This window comes from Salmo salar, chromosome 14 (assembly GCF_965601325.2).
Source record: "Salmo salar chromosome 14, fSalSal1, whole genome shotgun sequence".
Lineage (NCBI taxonomy): Eukaryota > Metazoa > Chordata > Actinopteri > Salmoniformes > Salmonidae > Salmo > Salmo salar.
In genome coordinates this window covers 22,902,501-22,921,201 of record NC_138304.1, presented here as the reverse complement: position 1 = coordinate 22,921,201, position 18,701 = coordinate 22,902,501, and the positions used below count along the sequence as shown (strand labels likewise).

General features: G+C 43.1%; 2 protein-coding genes across 11 annotated transcripts in view; both read right to left on the bottom strand.

The window, feature by feature from the left end:
• The window catches only part of LOC106569033 (solute carrier organic anion transporter family member 5A1), a 38,942-nt gene extending 30,605 nt beyond the window's left edge, over nt 1–8,337 (bottom strand). For all 4 annotated transcript variants that reach the window (XM_014139958.3, XM_082960838.1, XM_014139961.3 and 1 more), the window contains exons 1-2: nt 8,095–8,337; nt 6,258–7,670 (exon numbers count right to left, since the gene is read on the bottom strand). In XM_014139958.3, coding sequence (XP_013995433.3) covers nt 6,258–7,248 — 991 coding nt within the window. In that variant the 5' untranslated portion in view covers nt 7,249–7,670; nt 8,095–8,337. The remainder of the gene's footprint in view (nt 1–6,257; nt 7,671–8,094) is intronic.
• Nucleotides 8,338–10,089: 1,752 nt separating this feature from the next.
• LOC106568819 (nuclear receptor coactivator 2) overlaps nt 10,090–18,701 on the bottom strand; it is a 73,837-nt gene continuing 65,225 nt past the window's right edge. For all 7 annotated transcript variants that reach the window (XM_014139504.3, XM_045694074.2, XM_045694071.2 and 4 more), the window contains one exon: nt 10,090–14,441. In XM_014139504.3, the coding sequence (XP_013994979.3) occupies nt 14,430–14,441 (12 nt within the window). In that variant the 3' untranslated portion in view covers nt 10,090–14,429. The remainder of the gene's footprint in view (nt 14,442–18,701) is intronic.

Sequence of the window (18,701 nt, the reverse complement as noted above, 5' to 3'; positions counted from 1 at the left end):
TACACGGCTGCTATTCACTGTTTATTATTATCTAAGCACAGTCACTTTACAAATTACCTCGATTAACCTGTATCCCCGTACATTGACTCAGTACCGGTACCCTCTGTATATACCCTCCTTATTGTTAAGTAATTTTATTGTGTTACATTTTGATAATTTTTTTTTACTTTAGTTTATTTAGTAAATATTTTCTTAACTCTATTTCTTGAACTGTATTGGTGGTTAAGGGCTTGTAAAGTAAGAATTTCACGGTAAGGTGAAATTGTATACCTGTTGTATTCCACGCATGTGACAAAAAAATGATGTATTTGAATTAATAACTTCACCATGCTCAAAGGGATATTCAGTATCTGTATTTTATTTTTACCCTCTTACAAATAGGTGTCCATCTTTGCGAGCCATTGGAAAACTTCCCTGGTCTTTGTGGATGAATCCGTGTTTGAAATTCACGACTCGACTGCAGGACCTCACAGATAATTGCATCAAGCTGTTTAAAATAGAGGTCGACCGATTAATCGGAATGGCCGATTAATTAGGGCCGATTTCAAGTTTTCATAACAATCGGTGCTAGGCATTTTTGGACACCGATTTTTTTATTATTTTTTTACCTTTATTTAACTAGGCAAGTCAGTTAAGAACACATTCTTATTTTCAATGACGGCCTAGGAACGGTGGGTTAACTGCCTTGTTCAGGGGCAGAACGACAGATTTTTACCTTGTCAGCTCGGGGATTCGATCTTGCAACCTTCCGGTTACTAGTCCAACGCTCTAACCATACGCGAGTGCAGCAAGAAGCCAAGGTAAGTTGCTAGCTAGCATTAAACTTATCTTATAAAAAACATTCAAACTTAACATAATCACTAGTTAACTACACATGGTTGATGATATTACTAGTTTATCTAGCGTGTCCTGCGTTGCATATAATCGATGCGGTGCCTGTTAATTTCTCATCGAATCACAGCCTACTTCTTCAAACGGGTGAAGATTTAACAAGCCTATTCGCGAAAAAAAGCACTGTCGTTGCACCAATGTGTACCTAACCATAAACATCAATGCCTTTCTTTAAAATCAACACACAAGTATATATTTTTTATCTGCATATTTAGTTAATATTGCCTGCTAATATGACTTTCTTTTAACTAGGGAAATTGTGTCACTTCTCTTGCGTTCCGTGCAAGCAGTCAGGGTATATGCAGCAGTTTGGGCCGCCTGGCTTGTTGCGAACTGTGTGAAGACCATTTATTCCTAACAAAGACCGTAATGAATTTGCCAGAATTATACATAATTATGACATAACATTGAAGGTTGTACAATGTAACAGCAATATTTAGACATAGGGATGCCACCCGTTAGATAAAATACGGAACGGTTCCGTATTTCACTGAAAGAATAAACGTTTTGTTTTCTAAATGATAGTTTCCGGATTTGACCATATTAATGACCTAAGGCTTGTATTTCTGTGTGTTATTATGTTATAATGAAGTCTATGATTTGATATTTGATAGAGCAGTCTGACTGAGTGGTGGTAGGCAGCAGCAGGCTCATAAGCATTCATTAAAACAGCACTTTCGTGCGTTTGCCTGCAGCTCTTCGTTGTGCTTCAAGCATTGAGCTGTTTATGACTTCAAGCCTATCAACTCCCGAGATTAGGCTGGTGTAACCGATGTAAAATGGCTAGCTAGTTAGCGTTTCAATCGGTGACGGCACTCGCTCTGAAACCTTGAAGTAGTTGTTCCCCTTGCTCTGCAAGGGCCGCGGCGTTTGTGGAGCAATGGATAACGATGCTTCGAGGGTGGCTGTTGTCGATGTGTTCCTGGTTCGAGCCCAGGTAGGGGCAAGGAGAGGGACGGAAGCTATACTGTTACACTGGCAACACTAAAATGCCTATAAGAACATCCAATAGTCAAAGGTATATGAAATACAAATGGTATAGAGATGAATAGTCCTATAATAACTACAACCTAAAACTTCTTACCTGGGAATATTGAAGACTCATGTTAAAAGGAACCACCAGCTTTCACATGTTCTCATGTTCTGAGCAAGGAACTTAAACGTTAGCTTTTTTACATGGCACATATTGCACTTTTACTTTCTTCTCCAACACTTTGTTTTTGCATGATTTACACCAAATTGAACATGTTTCATTATTTATTTGAGGCTAAATTGATTTTATTGATGTATTATATTAAGTTAAAATAAAAGTGTTCATTCAGTATTGTTGTAATTGTCATTATTACAAATACATATTTTTTTAAATATTTTTATATATATATATTTTATTTATTTATTATTTTTCATTAAAAAAAAAAACTTTATTTTTTGTATTTATTTATTTTTTATTTTTATTTAAATCGGCCGATTAATCGGTATCGGATTTTTGTTTCCTCCAATAATCGGTATCGGTATTGAAAAACCATAATCGGTCGACCTCTAGTTTAAAGGCACAGTCAACTTTGTGTATGTAAACTTCTGACCCACCGGAATTGTGATACAGTGAATTATAAGTGAAATAATCTGTCTGTAAACAATTGTTTGAAAAATGACTTGTGTCATGCACAAATTAGATGTCCTAACCGACTTGCCAAAACTATAGTTTGTTAACAAGAATTTGTGGAGTTGTTGAAAAACAAGTTTTAATGACTCCAACCTAAGTGTATGTAAACTTCCGACTTTAACTGTATATATCCACTTTGACATTGTTGGGTATGGTGTGTAGATCACAAAATATAAATGTAATCAATTTTAAATTCAGGCTGTAAAAACAAAATCTATAAAAAGTCAGGAGGTGTGAATACTTTCTGAAGGCACTGTAGGCTTACCCCCCTTATTTCCATAGCAAACCAGAACATATGGGCAGAATGACGCTGAAACTTTTTTTGGGGGGGGGGGGGGGGCAAAGTTAAAATCCTTAGTTGCAACATCCATTTTTGTACATATTAATGATAAATACTCATTGATTCTTGAAGAATATAACTTATAAACGCCTCATGAGCTTGTTCTATGTCCCTTTGTATAAGGTAGAGCAACACTGAAGCATGCACGAGAGCACCAGCTGTTCTGGATGACTGTGTGATAACGCTCTCGGTAGCTGATGTGAGCAAGACCTTTAAACAGGTCAACATTCACAAAGCCGCGGGGCCATAGGGATTACCAGGACATGTACTAAAAAGCATGCGCGGACCAACAGGCAAGGGTCTTCAATGACACTTTCAACCTCTCTCTGACCGAGTCTGTAATACCTACATGTTTCAAGTAGACCACCATAGTCCCTGTGCCCAAGGAAGCGAAGGTAACCTGCCTAAATGATTACCGCCCCGTAGCACTGGTTATGGCTCACATCAACAGTATCCTCCCTGATACCCTAGACCCACTCCAATCCGCATACCGCCCCAACAGATCCACAGATGACGCTATCTCAAACTAATCAAAATGGCCACTGGACTATTTACATTGACCCCCCCCCCCTCTACCCCATTGGTTTTGTACACTGCTGCTACTCGCTGTTTATTATCTATGCATAGTCACTTCACCCCTAACACATGTACAAATGACCTCAACTAACCTGTACCCCCTGTATATATTACTTCATCTGTGGATCTGTGGGGGCGGTACGCGAATTGGAGTGGGTTTAGAGTGTCCGGGAGGATGCTGTTGATGTGAGTCATGACCAGCCTTTCAAAGCACTTCATGGCTACCGACATGAGTGCTACTGGGCGGTAATGTCAGTGAAGACACTTGACAGTTGCTTTGAGTACACGTCCTGGTAATCCGTCTGGCCCAGCGGCTTTGTGAATGTTGACCTGTTTAAAGGTTTTGTTCACATCGGCTAACGAGAGCATTATCACACAGTCATCCGGAACAGTTGGTTCTCTCGTGCATGCTTCAGTGTTGCTTGCCTCGAAGCGAGCATAAAAGGCATTTAGCTCGTCTGGTAGGCTTGCATCACTGGCCAACTTGCATCTGAGTTTCCCTTTGTAGTCCGTAATAGTTTTCAAGCCCTGCCACATCCGACGAGCGTCAGAGCCAATGTAGTAGGATTCAATCTTAATCCTGTATTGATGCTTTGCTTGTTTGATGGTTCGTCTGAGGGCATAGCGGGATTTCTTTTAAGCGTCCGGATTAGTCTCCCGCTCCTTGAAAGCGGCAGCTCTAGCCTTTAGCTCGATGCGGATGTTGCCTGTAATTCATGGCTTCTGGTTGGGATATGTACGTACGGTCACTGTGGGGACGACGTCGTCAATGCACTTATTGATGAAGGTGATGACTGAGGTGGTGTACTACTCAATGCCATTGGATGAGTCCTGAAACATATTCCAGTCTGTGCTAGCAAAACAGTCCTGTAGCGTAGCATCTGCGTCATCTGACCACTTCCGTATTGAGCGAGTCACTGGTACTTCCAGCTTTAGTTTTTGCTTGTAAGCAGGAATCAGGAGGATAGAATTATGGTCAGATTTGCCTAATGGAGGGCAGGGGAGAGCATTGTATGCATCTCTGTGTGTGGAGTAAAGGTGGTCTAGGATTTTTTCCCCCTCTGGTTGCACATGTGACATGCTGGTAAAAATTTGGTAAAACGTATTTAAGCTTGCCTGCATAAAAATCCCAGGCCACTAGGAGCGCCACTTCTGGGTGAGCATTTTCTTTGCTTATTGCCTTATAGAGTTGGTTGAGAGTGGTCTTAGTGCCAGCTTCGTTCTGTGGTGGTAAATCAAAGCCTACGAATAATATAGATGAGAACTCTCTTGGTAGATAGTGTGGTCTACAGCTTATCATAAGGTAGTCTACCTCAGGCGAGCAATACCTCGAGACTTCTTTAATATTAGACATCACGCACCAGCTGTTATTGACAAATGGACACATACCCCCATCCCTCGTCTTACCAGACGTAGCTTCTCTGTTCTACCGGTGCATGGAAAATCCCACCAGCTCTATATTATCCGTATCATCGTTCAGCCACGTCTCGGTGAAACACAAGATATTATAGTTTTTAATGTCCCGTTGGTAGGATAATCTTAAATCGTAGGTCATCAATTTAATTTTCCTGTGGGAGTTTACTCGCTCGCCTACGGAGTCCAAGAGAATAATTGTTGTATTGTGTTGGTCAATCATGGGCACACTCATGACAACCTGACCTAATAAACCTAGTAGCAACAAAATGTCACACTGTTTTGAGATTATATACACAGTAGTATGTATAATCTTAGATTAAAAGCTACTGTAAGAACCCTCTTAATATGTAAAATAACATCTGGTTATCTAGCCTTTTTTGGACTAACTATAGGTTCATTCTCTCGTTTCCAAAGCCTATAAGTCCCTCTTCCTGGAACTCCATGAATAACATACGAGTAAACATTTGCTCCATTACCTAAGAGTTATGTCTTGTCCTCAGAGTAACTGTCTATCTGTGGCTCTATCAGACTGAACAGAGATCTGTCAAGGACCATTAGTGTTGTCCACTCCAGCCTACGTCCCAAATGGCACCTTATTCCCTATATAGTGCACTACTTTTGACCAGAGTCTGTCCACCTTCACAGCCCTCATGTTCTAGCTAGCCAGACAAGTAATGATGGGCCAAGTTCTGTCACATCTTGGCCAGTGTGTATCCAGCTATTGTACAGCTGGCACCAAGTGACTGCATGATCAAAGCTGCTCAGTCCTTTGTGAACTGGCCTTCCACAAGAACACCGTTAGACTGGGTCTCGAAGAAAGGGGATTGACTTTGGGCTGTGTCAAAGGCTTTCTTTAGAGGGTTCTAGTCAAAAGTAGTGCACTATATAGGGAGTAGGGTGCCATTTGGGACACAAAAGGGAGCTAATTCTTTTGTGGAGTCTATTTTCTCTGAGTGTACCGGAGGCAGGCACCAAGCAGCCACATGGGCCACCACAGAATACAAGCCTGTATCATAACTATTCTTTATTTTTAATGTTTAGGCCTTTTTTAGGTTTACCTTGTTTCAGACCACTGGAGAGAAAAGATCTAGCATGACAGTTGAAAGGGACAAGGTTTGATTGAATAACTGAAGTCAAAGTTTAAGTAGCCAATGTCATAATGTATTGTAAGGCCTTGTGTATAGGCAGAGGCAGGTGGAAAGGCAGTAGGAAAAATTCCATCTGAAACCAAACAGTAGGCCTGGTCAGTAAATCTGGCACAGAGGTGGCTAGCTGAGTTGCCTTCCTCCTTTATCTCCTAGTTTATTACCGGTGCGCTGTGTAGTCTTCGGACCTTTCACACCCCATCTCACACACACACTCACGTCTTACCTAGATAAAGAGAGGCATTCTCCTTCTTGACGTTGTCGTCCAGGTAGGTGGGTCCCAGGGTGTAGATGGGCGTCGACCCCATGCCTACCAGGATCTGTGCAATGATGAACAGGGCCACGTACAGGTTGTGCTCATTACCCTCCTGGTCTCTGGGACAAGACACATCCAGGAAGTCCTTGCCACTGCCGTTGTTGTTCATACACAGGCCCTCGTTGCCCCGGGATGGTATCACCTCCAGGATTTGGTACGGAGGGGAGATGAAGTGAGGCAAGGAGAAGAGTGCTGCTCCAACGGCTATGAAAACCGCACCCACGGCCAACCATCTGGGCCTCTGCCCTCGGCCTCCGAAGTAACTGATGAAGACCACCACCAGCAGACTGCCTATGTCAAAGCAGCTGACGAGCAGGCCAGACTCAGAGCTCCGGAGGCTGTACCTCTTCTCTATGGTGGTGATGACACTGCTAAGGTAGCCAGACACCATCAGTGACTGGATGAATGTCAGGTAGCACATGCAGAATAAAAAACAGCGAGAGTCTTCGAGAATTGCATTCATGTATTTCCTAGTGGGTAAACGCATCAGGGGTAACCTGGAGGTGAGGAAGCCTTGCCTCGTTGGGTTTTTACTCCTGGGCTTGCTCACCTGTGTCTCTGTGTTAAATGAACTACTCATCCCCACCACACTAGAACTGGAAGGGGAATAGTTAACGTTAGTCCTAGTGGAGGATTCAGGTAGAGGTTGGTTCAGGTTGATTCTCTGTGGGAGTTGGATTAATTCAGCGCACTTTTCCTCCGTTATTGACACCTGCTGCTGCATAGACTTGGCCAACAAGGACTTGCTTTGCTGGCCTGAGTCATTCAGAGCAGGTAAACTTTTGGATTTGAAGTTAGTGCTAGCAGCATCCTCCTCCTCATACTGACTCAATAACTCATCATCCGCTTGAAGGGGTTCTGACAGGTCATTCTCTGTCTCCTTGTGGTCATCAGATGCCATTGTGTTTTGTTGTTGAGCTGGCTGAATTCACAAGAGTTTGGTTTAAAAGTCCAGTCACTGTGTTCAATAGCTGACACCACTTACACTATAATATACACATTTCATCCAGTAAAAAACAGCTTCGGGCTGCAAGCCAGGCCCAATAAAAGTGAGAAAATAAGGGATAATGGCTTCTGCGTTGGCTGATCTATGCACTGCCTCTATGTTTATCTCGCGAACCCTTGTGCTCTGCCAGCATCTGATTCTGGAGCTCGAGGCCTTCGGTGTCGTAGATCGTCTCTCGTGCCTTTAGCCGCTGCAGATGCTCACCATCACTAACGTTAACTGAGGCGGTAGAGGATGTTGCTGTTTTGAGTCAAACAGAAAGAAAATGGACTTGGGTCGATGACACGGCAGAGTTGACATGGTCCTCCTGGAATCCCCTTTACAAAAAGAAGAAAGTAATACATTTCGGACATTTTGAGTGTGTTCACCTCCCAGTACCACCTAACGTTAGCTGTCATTGTCATGACATAATCTGTATGTTTTGAGTAGCTAGGCATCTAATGTTAACGTTAGACATGAAAACGAACAAATTAAACCAGTCTTGACATTCAAAAAAAAAAAAAAAACTGACATGCTACTAAAAACACCGTTGAATGGCCATCTAGCATTTACCGACGTCGACCAGTTTTCAATACAACCCCTGCATAAAAATAGGCATAAATAAGTAGCTAGCTAACGTTATCTACAGTCGCCTAGTAAACACTGCGGCTAGCTCTGGCGAGCGGCTGCTGTTGATCTGCTGGTGGCAGGCTTGTAGCTAGCTAATAATAGCTGTTAATGAAAATACAATCGCTAACAAACCTGACGATTTTAAGCAATAGCAGGGCCCTTGATTCTTCATTTAAAGGTCCCATTTAAAACCCATTTGACGGCCGGTATCAAATTGCACCAGACAAAGATATCGTCATCCCTGTCTGTAGCTTTACATTCTGACTCTCACTCACTCACTGAGGAGAATGAAGTTGTTTACCACGACCGGGTAGTACTAGCCTCTGTAGCTTCCGAGGCCCCTCACTGGTTCGATTTTACTGGGGCGGAAGTGTCGTGTGGCCATATCAAATATTTGTATAACTCATTGTTCTATCTGTGGCCATATGAAGTGATGCTAATGCTTGGGGGTGAAGTTGCCACTAAAAAAAGATCTAGAATCAGCTTATTGTACAAAGCCCAGCACTTGACAATGCAGCTGTTAATGGTCAATGCAGACTTGTGATCAGTTGCCAGTCGCAGTTTGCTTCTGCATCTGGCAAATGCAATGCCAGTGACATAATATCCTCAGTTCAATCATGCGTGTCTGTGACTTCGTTGCATTCGGAAAAATGATACTTCACTTCATACTATTTTTTTAAATACGGATATAGTCGCATTTATCAGCTTTATTGGATGGTATGTATTTTCTGTGTGTTCGGCAAAATAAAATGTTATCTGCTGGACAATTATGCCCTCTGCTGATAAGGGGAAGAACACAGGATGGCCCAACCAGGTGATGTACGTACAGTACATACCCATTGAATTATTCCACATTCTGTTGTTACAGCCTGAATTCAAAATTGATTAAATAGATTTCATTCCTCTCACCCATCTACACACAGTACCCCATAATGACAAAGTGAAAAATGTTTAGACATTTTTTCCAAATGTATTGGTAATTACAGTACGTCAAGTTTGGACACCTACTCGTTCCAGGGTTTATCATTATTTTTACTATTTGCTAGTAAAATGACAAGCATACCCTTAACATGATGCAGCTACCACCATGTTTGAAAATATGAAGAGTGATACTCAGTGATACATTGTTGGATTTGTCCCAAACATAACGTGTTGTATTCAGGCATTCAAGTGCATTTCTTTGCCACATTTTTTGCAGTTTGACCATGCAGCTGTTAATAGTCTGCTGGTGGCCTTATTACAAACAGGATGCATGTTTTGGAATAGTTTTGTTCTGTACAGGCTTCCTTTTCACTCTGTCATTTAGGTTAGTATTGTGGAGTAACTACAATGTTGTTGAGCCATCCTCAGTTTTGTCCCATCACAGCCATTAAATTCTGTTTTTAAAGTCACCATTGGCTTCATTTTGAAATTCGTGAGCTGTTTCCTTCCTCTTCAGCAACTGAGTTAGGAAGGACGCCTCCATCTTTATAGTGACTGGATGTATTGATACACCATCCAAAGTGTAATTAATAACTTGCTCCACCATGCTCAAAGGAATATTCAATGTCCGCTTTTTTTTGTTGTAATTTTTTAAAATCTACCAATAGGTAGAAAATATCCCTGGTCTTTGTGGTTGAAATTCACTGCTCGACTGAGGGCCCTTACAGATAACTATGTGTGGGTAGAGATGTAGGCATTCAAAAATCATGTTAAACACTATTTTGGCACAGTGAGTCCATGCAACTTCTGTGACTTGTTAAGCACATTTTTACTCCTGAACTTATTTAGGCTTGACAACAAAAGGGGTTGAATACTTAGACTCGACACATTTCAGCTTTTCATTTTTACTTTGTAAAAATGTCTAAAAACATAATTCCACTTTGACATTATGGGGTATTATTGTGTGTAGGCCTGTGACACAGTATTTTTAATCCATTCTAAGTTCAGGCTGTAACAACAAAATGTGGAAAAAGTCAAGGTACACAGATACCCTGTCATAATACATGTAACAGTTGTTACTACAGTGTGGCTAACTGATTACATTACAGAATAATTACAGTCTGGAAACTGAATAATTATATTCTGTCAACCTTATGGGATAGAGACAAAAATTGTAGACCAAGTCAATCAGTAATTACACTTCAATCAACATAATAAAAATAATTTATTTACAATGCCATAAATCATAAATTAGCAAGCAGCATTGGCAAAAGCAATATTAGTCAACAGCTTGCATAAGGTGTAAATTAATTTTGCATAAAATGCCCACAGTGGATGAACATCGATGCAGGTGAACATAGTGCTATTTAATATGAACATCACACCTGCAAAAATACATTTCTGAACCGTAACAACGAGCTTTCTACACGAAAACTCTTGTTTTACAATATTGCTTTGATTTACCATTTCGTTGTTTACATACTCATCTTAAAAGAGTCAATATGAAACAACTGTACAAATAATACAACCCACAACTGATCACAAATAAAATGTGAAAAAAAAGAGAAAAAGCTACTGTGAAAACCAACCAAATAAACCAGGGATGTAGTAGTCTAACCATAGCACAAGTACAATGGTTGCATCTGAAATGGCATCCTATATAGGGTGCCATTTCAGATATGACCATTGAGTGATGATGCACACTTCAGTATTGTCATCTCACTATACATATATGATACAACTGTCAACTTCACAGTAATACACAACACAGAAAAACAGGTCTAAGGCATTATGCTAGGTCTTTAGCATGTTAAGGTACTTGCATGTAATATTTACCAATTGATCAAATAGCAAACTGTAAATTAAGAAACATTTTTCAAAAAAGTTTTGATCAGTCAGAATCAGAGAAGAAAAAAGTAATTCAATTCAACCAAACCTTGTGAGTGAATTGAATATTCGTATGCACACTCTTTCCTTAAAACTTGTCATTGTGATTGCCAAAATGCATACCTTACAAAAGGCTGTTACTGTGTTAACACTTCATGGCTTACGTTTATTTTAAAGGTTGTTTAATAAAATCTTTGGATTTGCAACGAGAGCAGTACATCCATTCTATGACAAAAAAAAAAATATATGTCTTCCTTTTTTTGTGACTTAATTTGCATCAGAGCATCCCAATCTTCAAAATTTGCTCAACTCTTAAAAAATGCCTTGTTTAGGAAAATATTAAATGAATTGGGAGAAATTGGCCATCACAAAAATAAGAAATATCCTTTGCATCATCAAAGAGATATCATAATAACCAGTGCAAACCTACAAAATAGATATTTTCTGGCCACACATTTTCACAAACACTTGATTATGTGAGGCCAACTTCATTTCAGCATTTGCAGACAATTTGGAATTTTCACATTCTTCTAAAAAAAGCTAAATTATATATATAAAAAAAGCTAAATTATAAGTTCTGTGAGATCTCATATTTGCTATGTGCTTACAGACTATAAACTAAACTGGAGTAGTACAGGAATATGGCGTGAAAAATACATATTGCCTGTACATTTTACACATGACTGAAGCAGAACTTGTTTAGTACCTTCCAGGTTATCTATAGACATTACCACCAATCAACAGTCAAAAACCACCTTAAAGAATTCAGTTATGCCTGTTGGCAGGCCTGTTCATTCCTTTCACTGTGAGGTTGAGGTGAAGTGCAAGAAAAAATCCTTACGCAATGAGTTGAAACCCTGAAAAAAAACCAGTCCTTTGTGAGTTAATCAACACAAACGGTATGACTGTAGTCACATTTCAGTGGTTGTTTTTTTGTAACACCAGGCTGGAGAGAAAACAGACATCTTATTTCATTCATTTATACTGCAATATATACACAACCTATGAACATTCACCTTCATACATATCGCAGCAGGGGGATTCACTTTAACATTTCATCTAAAACTACAGGACTTAAAATATGTAATTCAATTAGACACAATAAGGTAACATTTTAAGGGATACTTGTTTAGTCACTTAACCCTTTCCTCCCTCTTATAGTGTCATACAAATAATGTCTCTAAAGTTTAAAAACTATAAATACCTGTAAAACATTTATTTTATAAACCTTTCAAGAGACTACTTTAGTTAGGCTTACAATATAACCATTCATAATCAAACACAATTGTATAGTTTATGCTCTTCGAGCCATTTATAATATATCGCTTGTCTCACACCCGTGCATGTGTATACAGTACAAACGCACAAAGAAAATATTGTTATTAAAAAAAAAGACCCGGAGAGAGAGTAGTAAAGAGTGTATTTTCTGAGGGGAGCCATAGTCTGGGTTCTATCCCTTAATTAATACATTCATCTGACCAGATGCCTGCTGACAGGATCAGTTTTGAGTCTATATTCTGTGAGTATGGGTCCGTTGTATGCATGTGTGTATACGTGTGTTTGTCTGTATCCATTTTCTGTGTGTGTGTGCAAGTGTGTCAGAGTGTGAGCTGGACGATATGGACAAAAATCCATATTGCGACAAATTGCCTGACTTGATGCGATAATGATAAATAGAACGATAAGTTTACCACAGTTCATTTATTATCCTTTAAACTACTACTACCAGTTTGATGGTTGTGGCCTACAATTGTCCCATTGACATTAACCCATATTAGCAAACCTACAGCACCAGGCAAAAGGTTGGGACACACCTACTCATTCAAGGGTTATTCTTTATTTTGACTATTTTCTATATTGTAGAATAATAGTGAAGACATCAAAACTATGAAATAACACATATGGAATCATGTAGTAACCAAAAAAAAAACTGTTAAACAAATCTAAATATTTTATTTATTTGAGACTCTAAGTAGCCACCCTTTGCCTTGATGACAGCTTTGCACACTCTTGGCATTCTCTAAACCAGCTTTATGAGGGAGTCACCTGGAATGATTTTCAATTAACAGGAAAATATTTTCTTCTTAATGCGTTTGAGCCAATCAGTTGTGTTGTGACAAGGTAGGGGTGGTATACAGAAAATAGCCCTATGTGGTAAAAAACCAAGTCCATATGATGGCAAGAACAGCTCAAATAAGCAAAGAGAAATGACAGTCCATCATTACTTTAAGACAAAAGTCAGTCAATACAGAACATTTCAAGAACTTTGAAAGTTTCTTCAAATGCAGTCACAAAAACCATCAAGCGCTATGATGAAACTGGCTCTCGTGAGGAACGCCACAGGAAAGGAAGACCCAGACCTCTGCTGCAGAGGATAACTTCATTAGAGTTACCAGCCTCAGAAATTGCGGCCCACATAAATTCTTCAGAGTTCAAGTCACAGACACATCTCAACATCAACTGTTCAGAGGAGACTGTGTGAATCAGGCTTTCATGGGTGAATTGCTGCAAAGAAACCACTACTAAAGGACACCAATAAGAAGAAGAGACTTGCCTGAGCAAAGAAACAAGAGCAATGAACATTAGACTGGTGGAAATCTGTCCTTTGGTCTGATGAGTCCAAATTTTTGATTTTTGGTTCCAACCGCTGTGTCTTTGTGAGACACAGAGTAGGTGATCTCCGCATGTGTGGTTCCCACCGTGAAGCATGGAGGAGGTGGTGTATTGCTGGTGACACTGTCTGATTTATTTAGAATTCAAGGCACACTTAACCAGCATTGCTACCACAGCATTTTGCAGCGATACGCCATCCCATCTGGTTTGCGCTAAGTGGGACTATCATTTGTTTTTCAACAAGACAATGACCAAACACACCTCCAGGCTGTATAAGGGCTATTTGACCAAGAAGGAGAGTTATGGAGTGCTGCATCAGATGACCTGGCCTCCACAATCACCCGACCTCAACCCAATTGAAATGGTTTGGGATGCGTTGGACCACAGAGTGAAGGAAAAGCTGCCAACAAGTGCCCAGCAGATGTGGGAACTCCTTCAAGACTGTTGGAAAAGCATTCCAGGTGAAGCTGGTTGAGAGAATGCGAAGAGTGTGCAAAGCTGTCATCAAGGCAAAGGGTGGATACTTTGAAGAATCTCGAATATACAATATATTTTGATTTGTTTAACACTTTTTTGGTTACTCCATGATTCCATATGTGTCATTTCATTTCTACAATGTAGAAAATAGTAAAAATAAACAAAAACCCTGGAATGAGTAGGTGTGTCCAAACTTTTAACTGGTACTGTATTTCATTTCAAACTTCACATTTCTCTAGTATAGGCTACTTATCGTAATGAACGATATCAGCAAAATGCCTGCGATAAGTGGTCGGTGTTGATAATTTCAGTTTATCGTCCTAGCTACATGTGTGTTTGTCCGTTTTGTGTGTTTGTGTTTGTCCATTTTGTGTGTGTGTGTGTGGAGGACCTAAGTCACACTAAGGTGAATGCAGTTGGTTGGTTCAAGATGTTGTGTTCTTCAGTAGGTGAGTCTTTGTCCAATCAAAGTCCCAGGTAGAACTGCAGGAGCTCCTTGATTGGTTGGATGCCAGTGTTTTCATTGGGTGTTGGCCGTTTATACTGTGTTGTCCTACAATCGACCGGGGTTAGCAATAGTTCTGAAAAAGAACATGGTTATATCATTTTAAAAAGGCAGATTTCAGTGAAATAAGACAGACAACATTCTAAAAGAGACACAGGGGATTTGAAAGACGTATGCCCTCGATGACCCATCGGTGCGGTCTGTTTTGATGTGTAAACGTTTTTAAATCCTTAATGTTGGGCAGACAACATACGATGAAACGTTACTCGCTCGGGTTGCTTCACATGTCAATCCCAACTGTTCTAGAATGAGGCTATCGCCTCGTCTCAAGCCATTATCATTCACCTGTGGAAGTTGGAACACATGGACTTTTGTTTAATGTTCCACTACACCACCACACTAAGGCTGCCTCCCAAACGGCAACCTATTCCCTCAATAGTGCTCTACTTTATACCAGGGTCCATAAGGCTCTGGTCAAAAGTAGTGTAAAATGTGGGACGTTACAGTACCGTTTGGGAAAGCAGTCTACTACTATGCATCAGAGTCCACTGCATACATAGCAAACAAACCAGTACTAGCTTGCACGCAACTGAGGGCAGATCCTCTGGTAAAGAGCTTATTTCTGAAGTACTTCTAAATCGCTAAAGAGAAACTACAGTACACACAGGGGTAGGTGAAACTGGCACTGGACACACACACTCGTTACACAGCCCCACTCGTAACACAGCGCCCCCCCACACACACACGACACACTAATTACACAGCCCCACACACACACTCATTACACAGCCCCACACACACACTCATTACACAGCCCCACACACACACACACATTACACAGCCCCACACACACACATTACACAGCCCCACACACACACACATTACACAGCCCCACACACACACATTACACAGCCCCACACACACACTCATTACACAGCCCCACACACACACACACACACACACATTACACAGCCCCACACACAGCCCCACAAACACACATTACACAGCCCCACACACACACATTACACAGCCCCACACACACACATACATTACACAGCCCCATATTACACAGCCCCACACACACACACACACACTTACACAGCCCCACACACACACACACACATTACACAGCCCCCCCCACACACACACATTACACAGCCCCACACACACACATTACACAGCCCCACACACACACACACATTACACAGCCCCACACACACACACACAGCCCCACACACACACACACACACACACAGCCCCACACACACACTACACAGCCCCACACACACACACTCATTACACACACACACATTACACAGCCCCACACACACACACACACTAATTACACAGCCCCACACACACACACACTACACACACACACTAATTACACAGCCCCACACACACACACACTAATTACACAGCCCCACACACACACACACACACACACACATTACACAGCCCCACACACACACACACACACACTCATTACACAGCCCCACACACACACTCATTACACAGCCCCACACACACACACACACACATTACACAGCCCCACACACACACACACACACACACACTACACAGCCCCACAGCACACACACACACACACACACTACACAGCCCCACACACACACACACACACTACACAGCCCCACACACACACACACTACACAGCCCCACACACACACACACAGCCCCACAAACACAGCCCCACACACACACACACACAGCCCCACACACACACACACACAGCCCCACACACACACACACACAGCCCCACACACACTACACAGCCCCACACACACTACACAGCCCCACACACACACTACACAGCCCCACACACACACACACACAGCCCCACACACACACACTACACAGCCCCACACACACACCTACACAGCCCCACACACACACACTACACAGCCCCACACACACACACCTACACAGCCCCCACACACACACACACACACATTACACAGCCCCACACATTACACAGCCCCCCACACACACACACACATTACACAGCCCCCCACACACACACACACACACACATTACACAGCCCCCCACACACACATTACACAGCCCCACACACACACACATTACACAGCCCCACACACACACACACACATTACACAGCCCCACACACACACACACATTACACAGCCCCACACACACACACACATTACACAGCCCCACACACACACACATTACACAGCCCCACACACACACACATTACACAGCCCCCCACACACACACACACACCTACACAGCCCCCACACACACTACACAGCCCCCAACACACACATTACACAGCCCCCCACACACACACACACACACACACATTACACAGCCCCCCACACACACATTACACAGCCCCCCACACACACATTACACAGCCCCCCACACACACACATTACACAGCCCCACACACACACACACATTACACAGCCCCACACACACACACACATTACACAGCCCCACACACACACACACACACACATTACACAGCCCCCCACACACACACACACACACTACACAGCCCCCACACACACTACACAGCCCCCAACACACACATTACACAGCCCCACACACACACACACATTACACAGCCCCACACACACACACACACACATTACACAGCCCCACACACACACATTACACAGCCCCCCACACACACACACTACACAGCCCCCCCCACACACACACTACACAGCCCCCCACACACACACTACACAGCCCCCCACACACACACACACTACACAGCCCCCCACACACACACACTACACAGCCCCCCACACACACACACACTACACAGCCCCCCACACTACACAGCCCCCCACACACACACACTACACAGCCCCCCACACACACACACACACACACACACATTACACAGCCCCCCACACACACATTACACAGCCCCCCACACACACACATTACACAGCCCCCCACACACACACACACATTACACAGCCCCCCACACACACACACACATTACACAGCCCCCACACACACACACACACACACACACATTACACAGCCCCCCACACACACACACACACTACACAGCCCCCACACACACTACACAGCCCCCCCCCCACACACACACATTACACAGCCCCACACACACACACACACACACACACACACACACACACATTACACAGCCCCACACATTACACAGCCCCACACATTACACAGCCCCACACACTACACAGCCCCCCACACACACACTACACAGCCCCACACACTACACAGCCCCCCGCACACACTACACAGCCCCCCACACACACACACACTACACAGCCCCCCACACACACACTACACAGCCCCCCACACACACTACACAGCCCCCCACACACACTACACAGCCCCCCACACACACACACTACACAGCCCCCCACACTACACAGCCCCCCACACACACTACACAGCCCCCCACACACACACACACACACTACACAGCCCCCCCCACACACACACACACACATTACACAGCCCCACACACATTACACAGCCCCACACACACACACACATTACACAGCCCCACACACACACACACATTACACAGCCCCACACATTACACAGCCCCACACACACACACATTACACAGCCCCACACACACACACACATTACACAGCCCCACACATTACACAGCCCCACACACACACACATTACACAGCCCCACACACACACACACACACACACATTACACAGCCCCCCACACACACACATTACACAGCCCCCCACACACACACACACACATTACACAGCCCCCCACACACACACACACACATTACACAGCCCCCCACACACACACACACACATTACACAGCCCCCCACACACACACACACATTACACAGCCCCCCCACACACACACACACATTACACAGCCCCCCACACACACACATTACACAGCCCCCCACACACACACACACACACATTACACAGCCCCCCACACACACACACACACATTACACAGCCCCCCACACACACGTTACACAGCCCCCCACACACACATTACACAGCCCCACACACGCATTACACAGCCCCACACACGCATTACACAGCCCCACACTACACAGCCCCACACACACACATTACACAGCCCCACACACACACATTACACAGCCCCACACACATTACACAGCCCCACACACACACATTACACAGCCCCACACACACACATTACACAGCCCCACACACACACACACACACATTACACAGCCCCACACACACACACACACATTACACAGCCCCACACACACACACATTACACAGCCCCACACACACATTACACAGCCCCACACACACACACACACATTACACAGCCC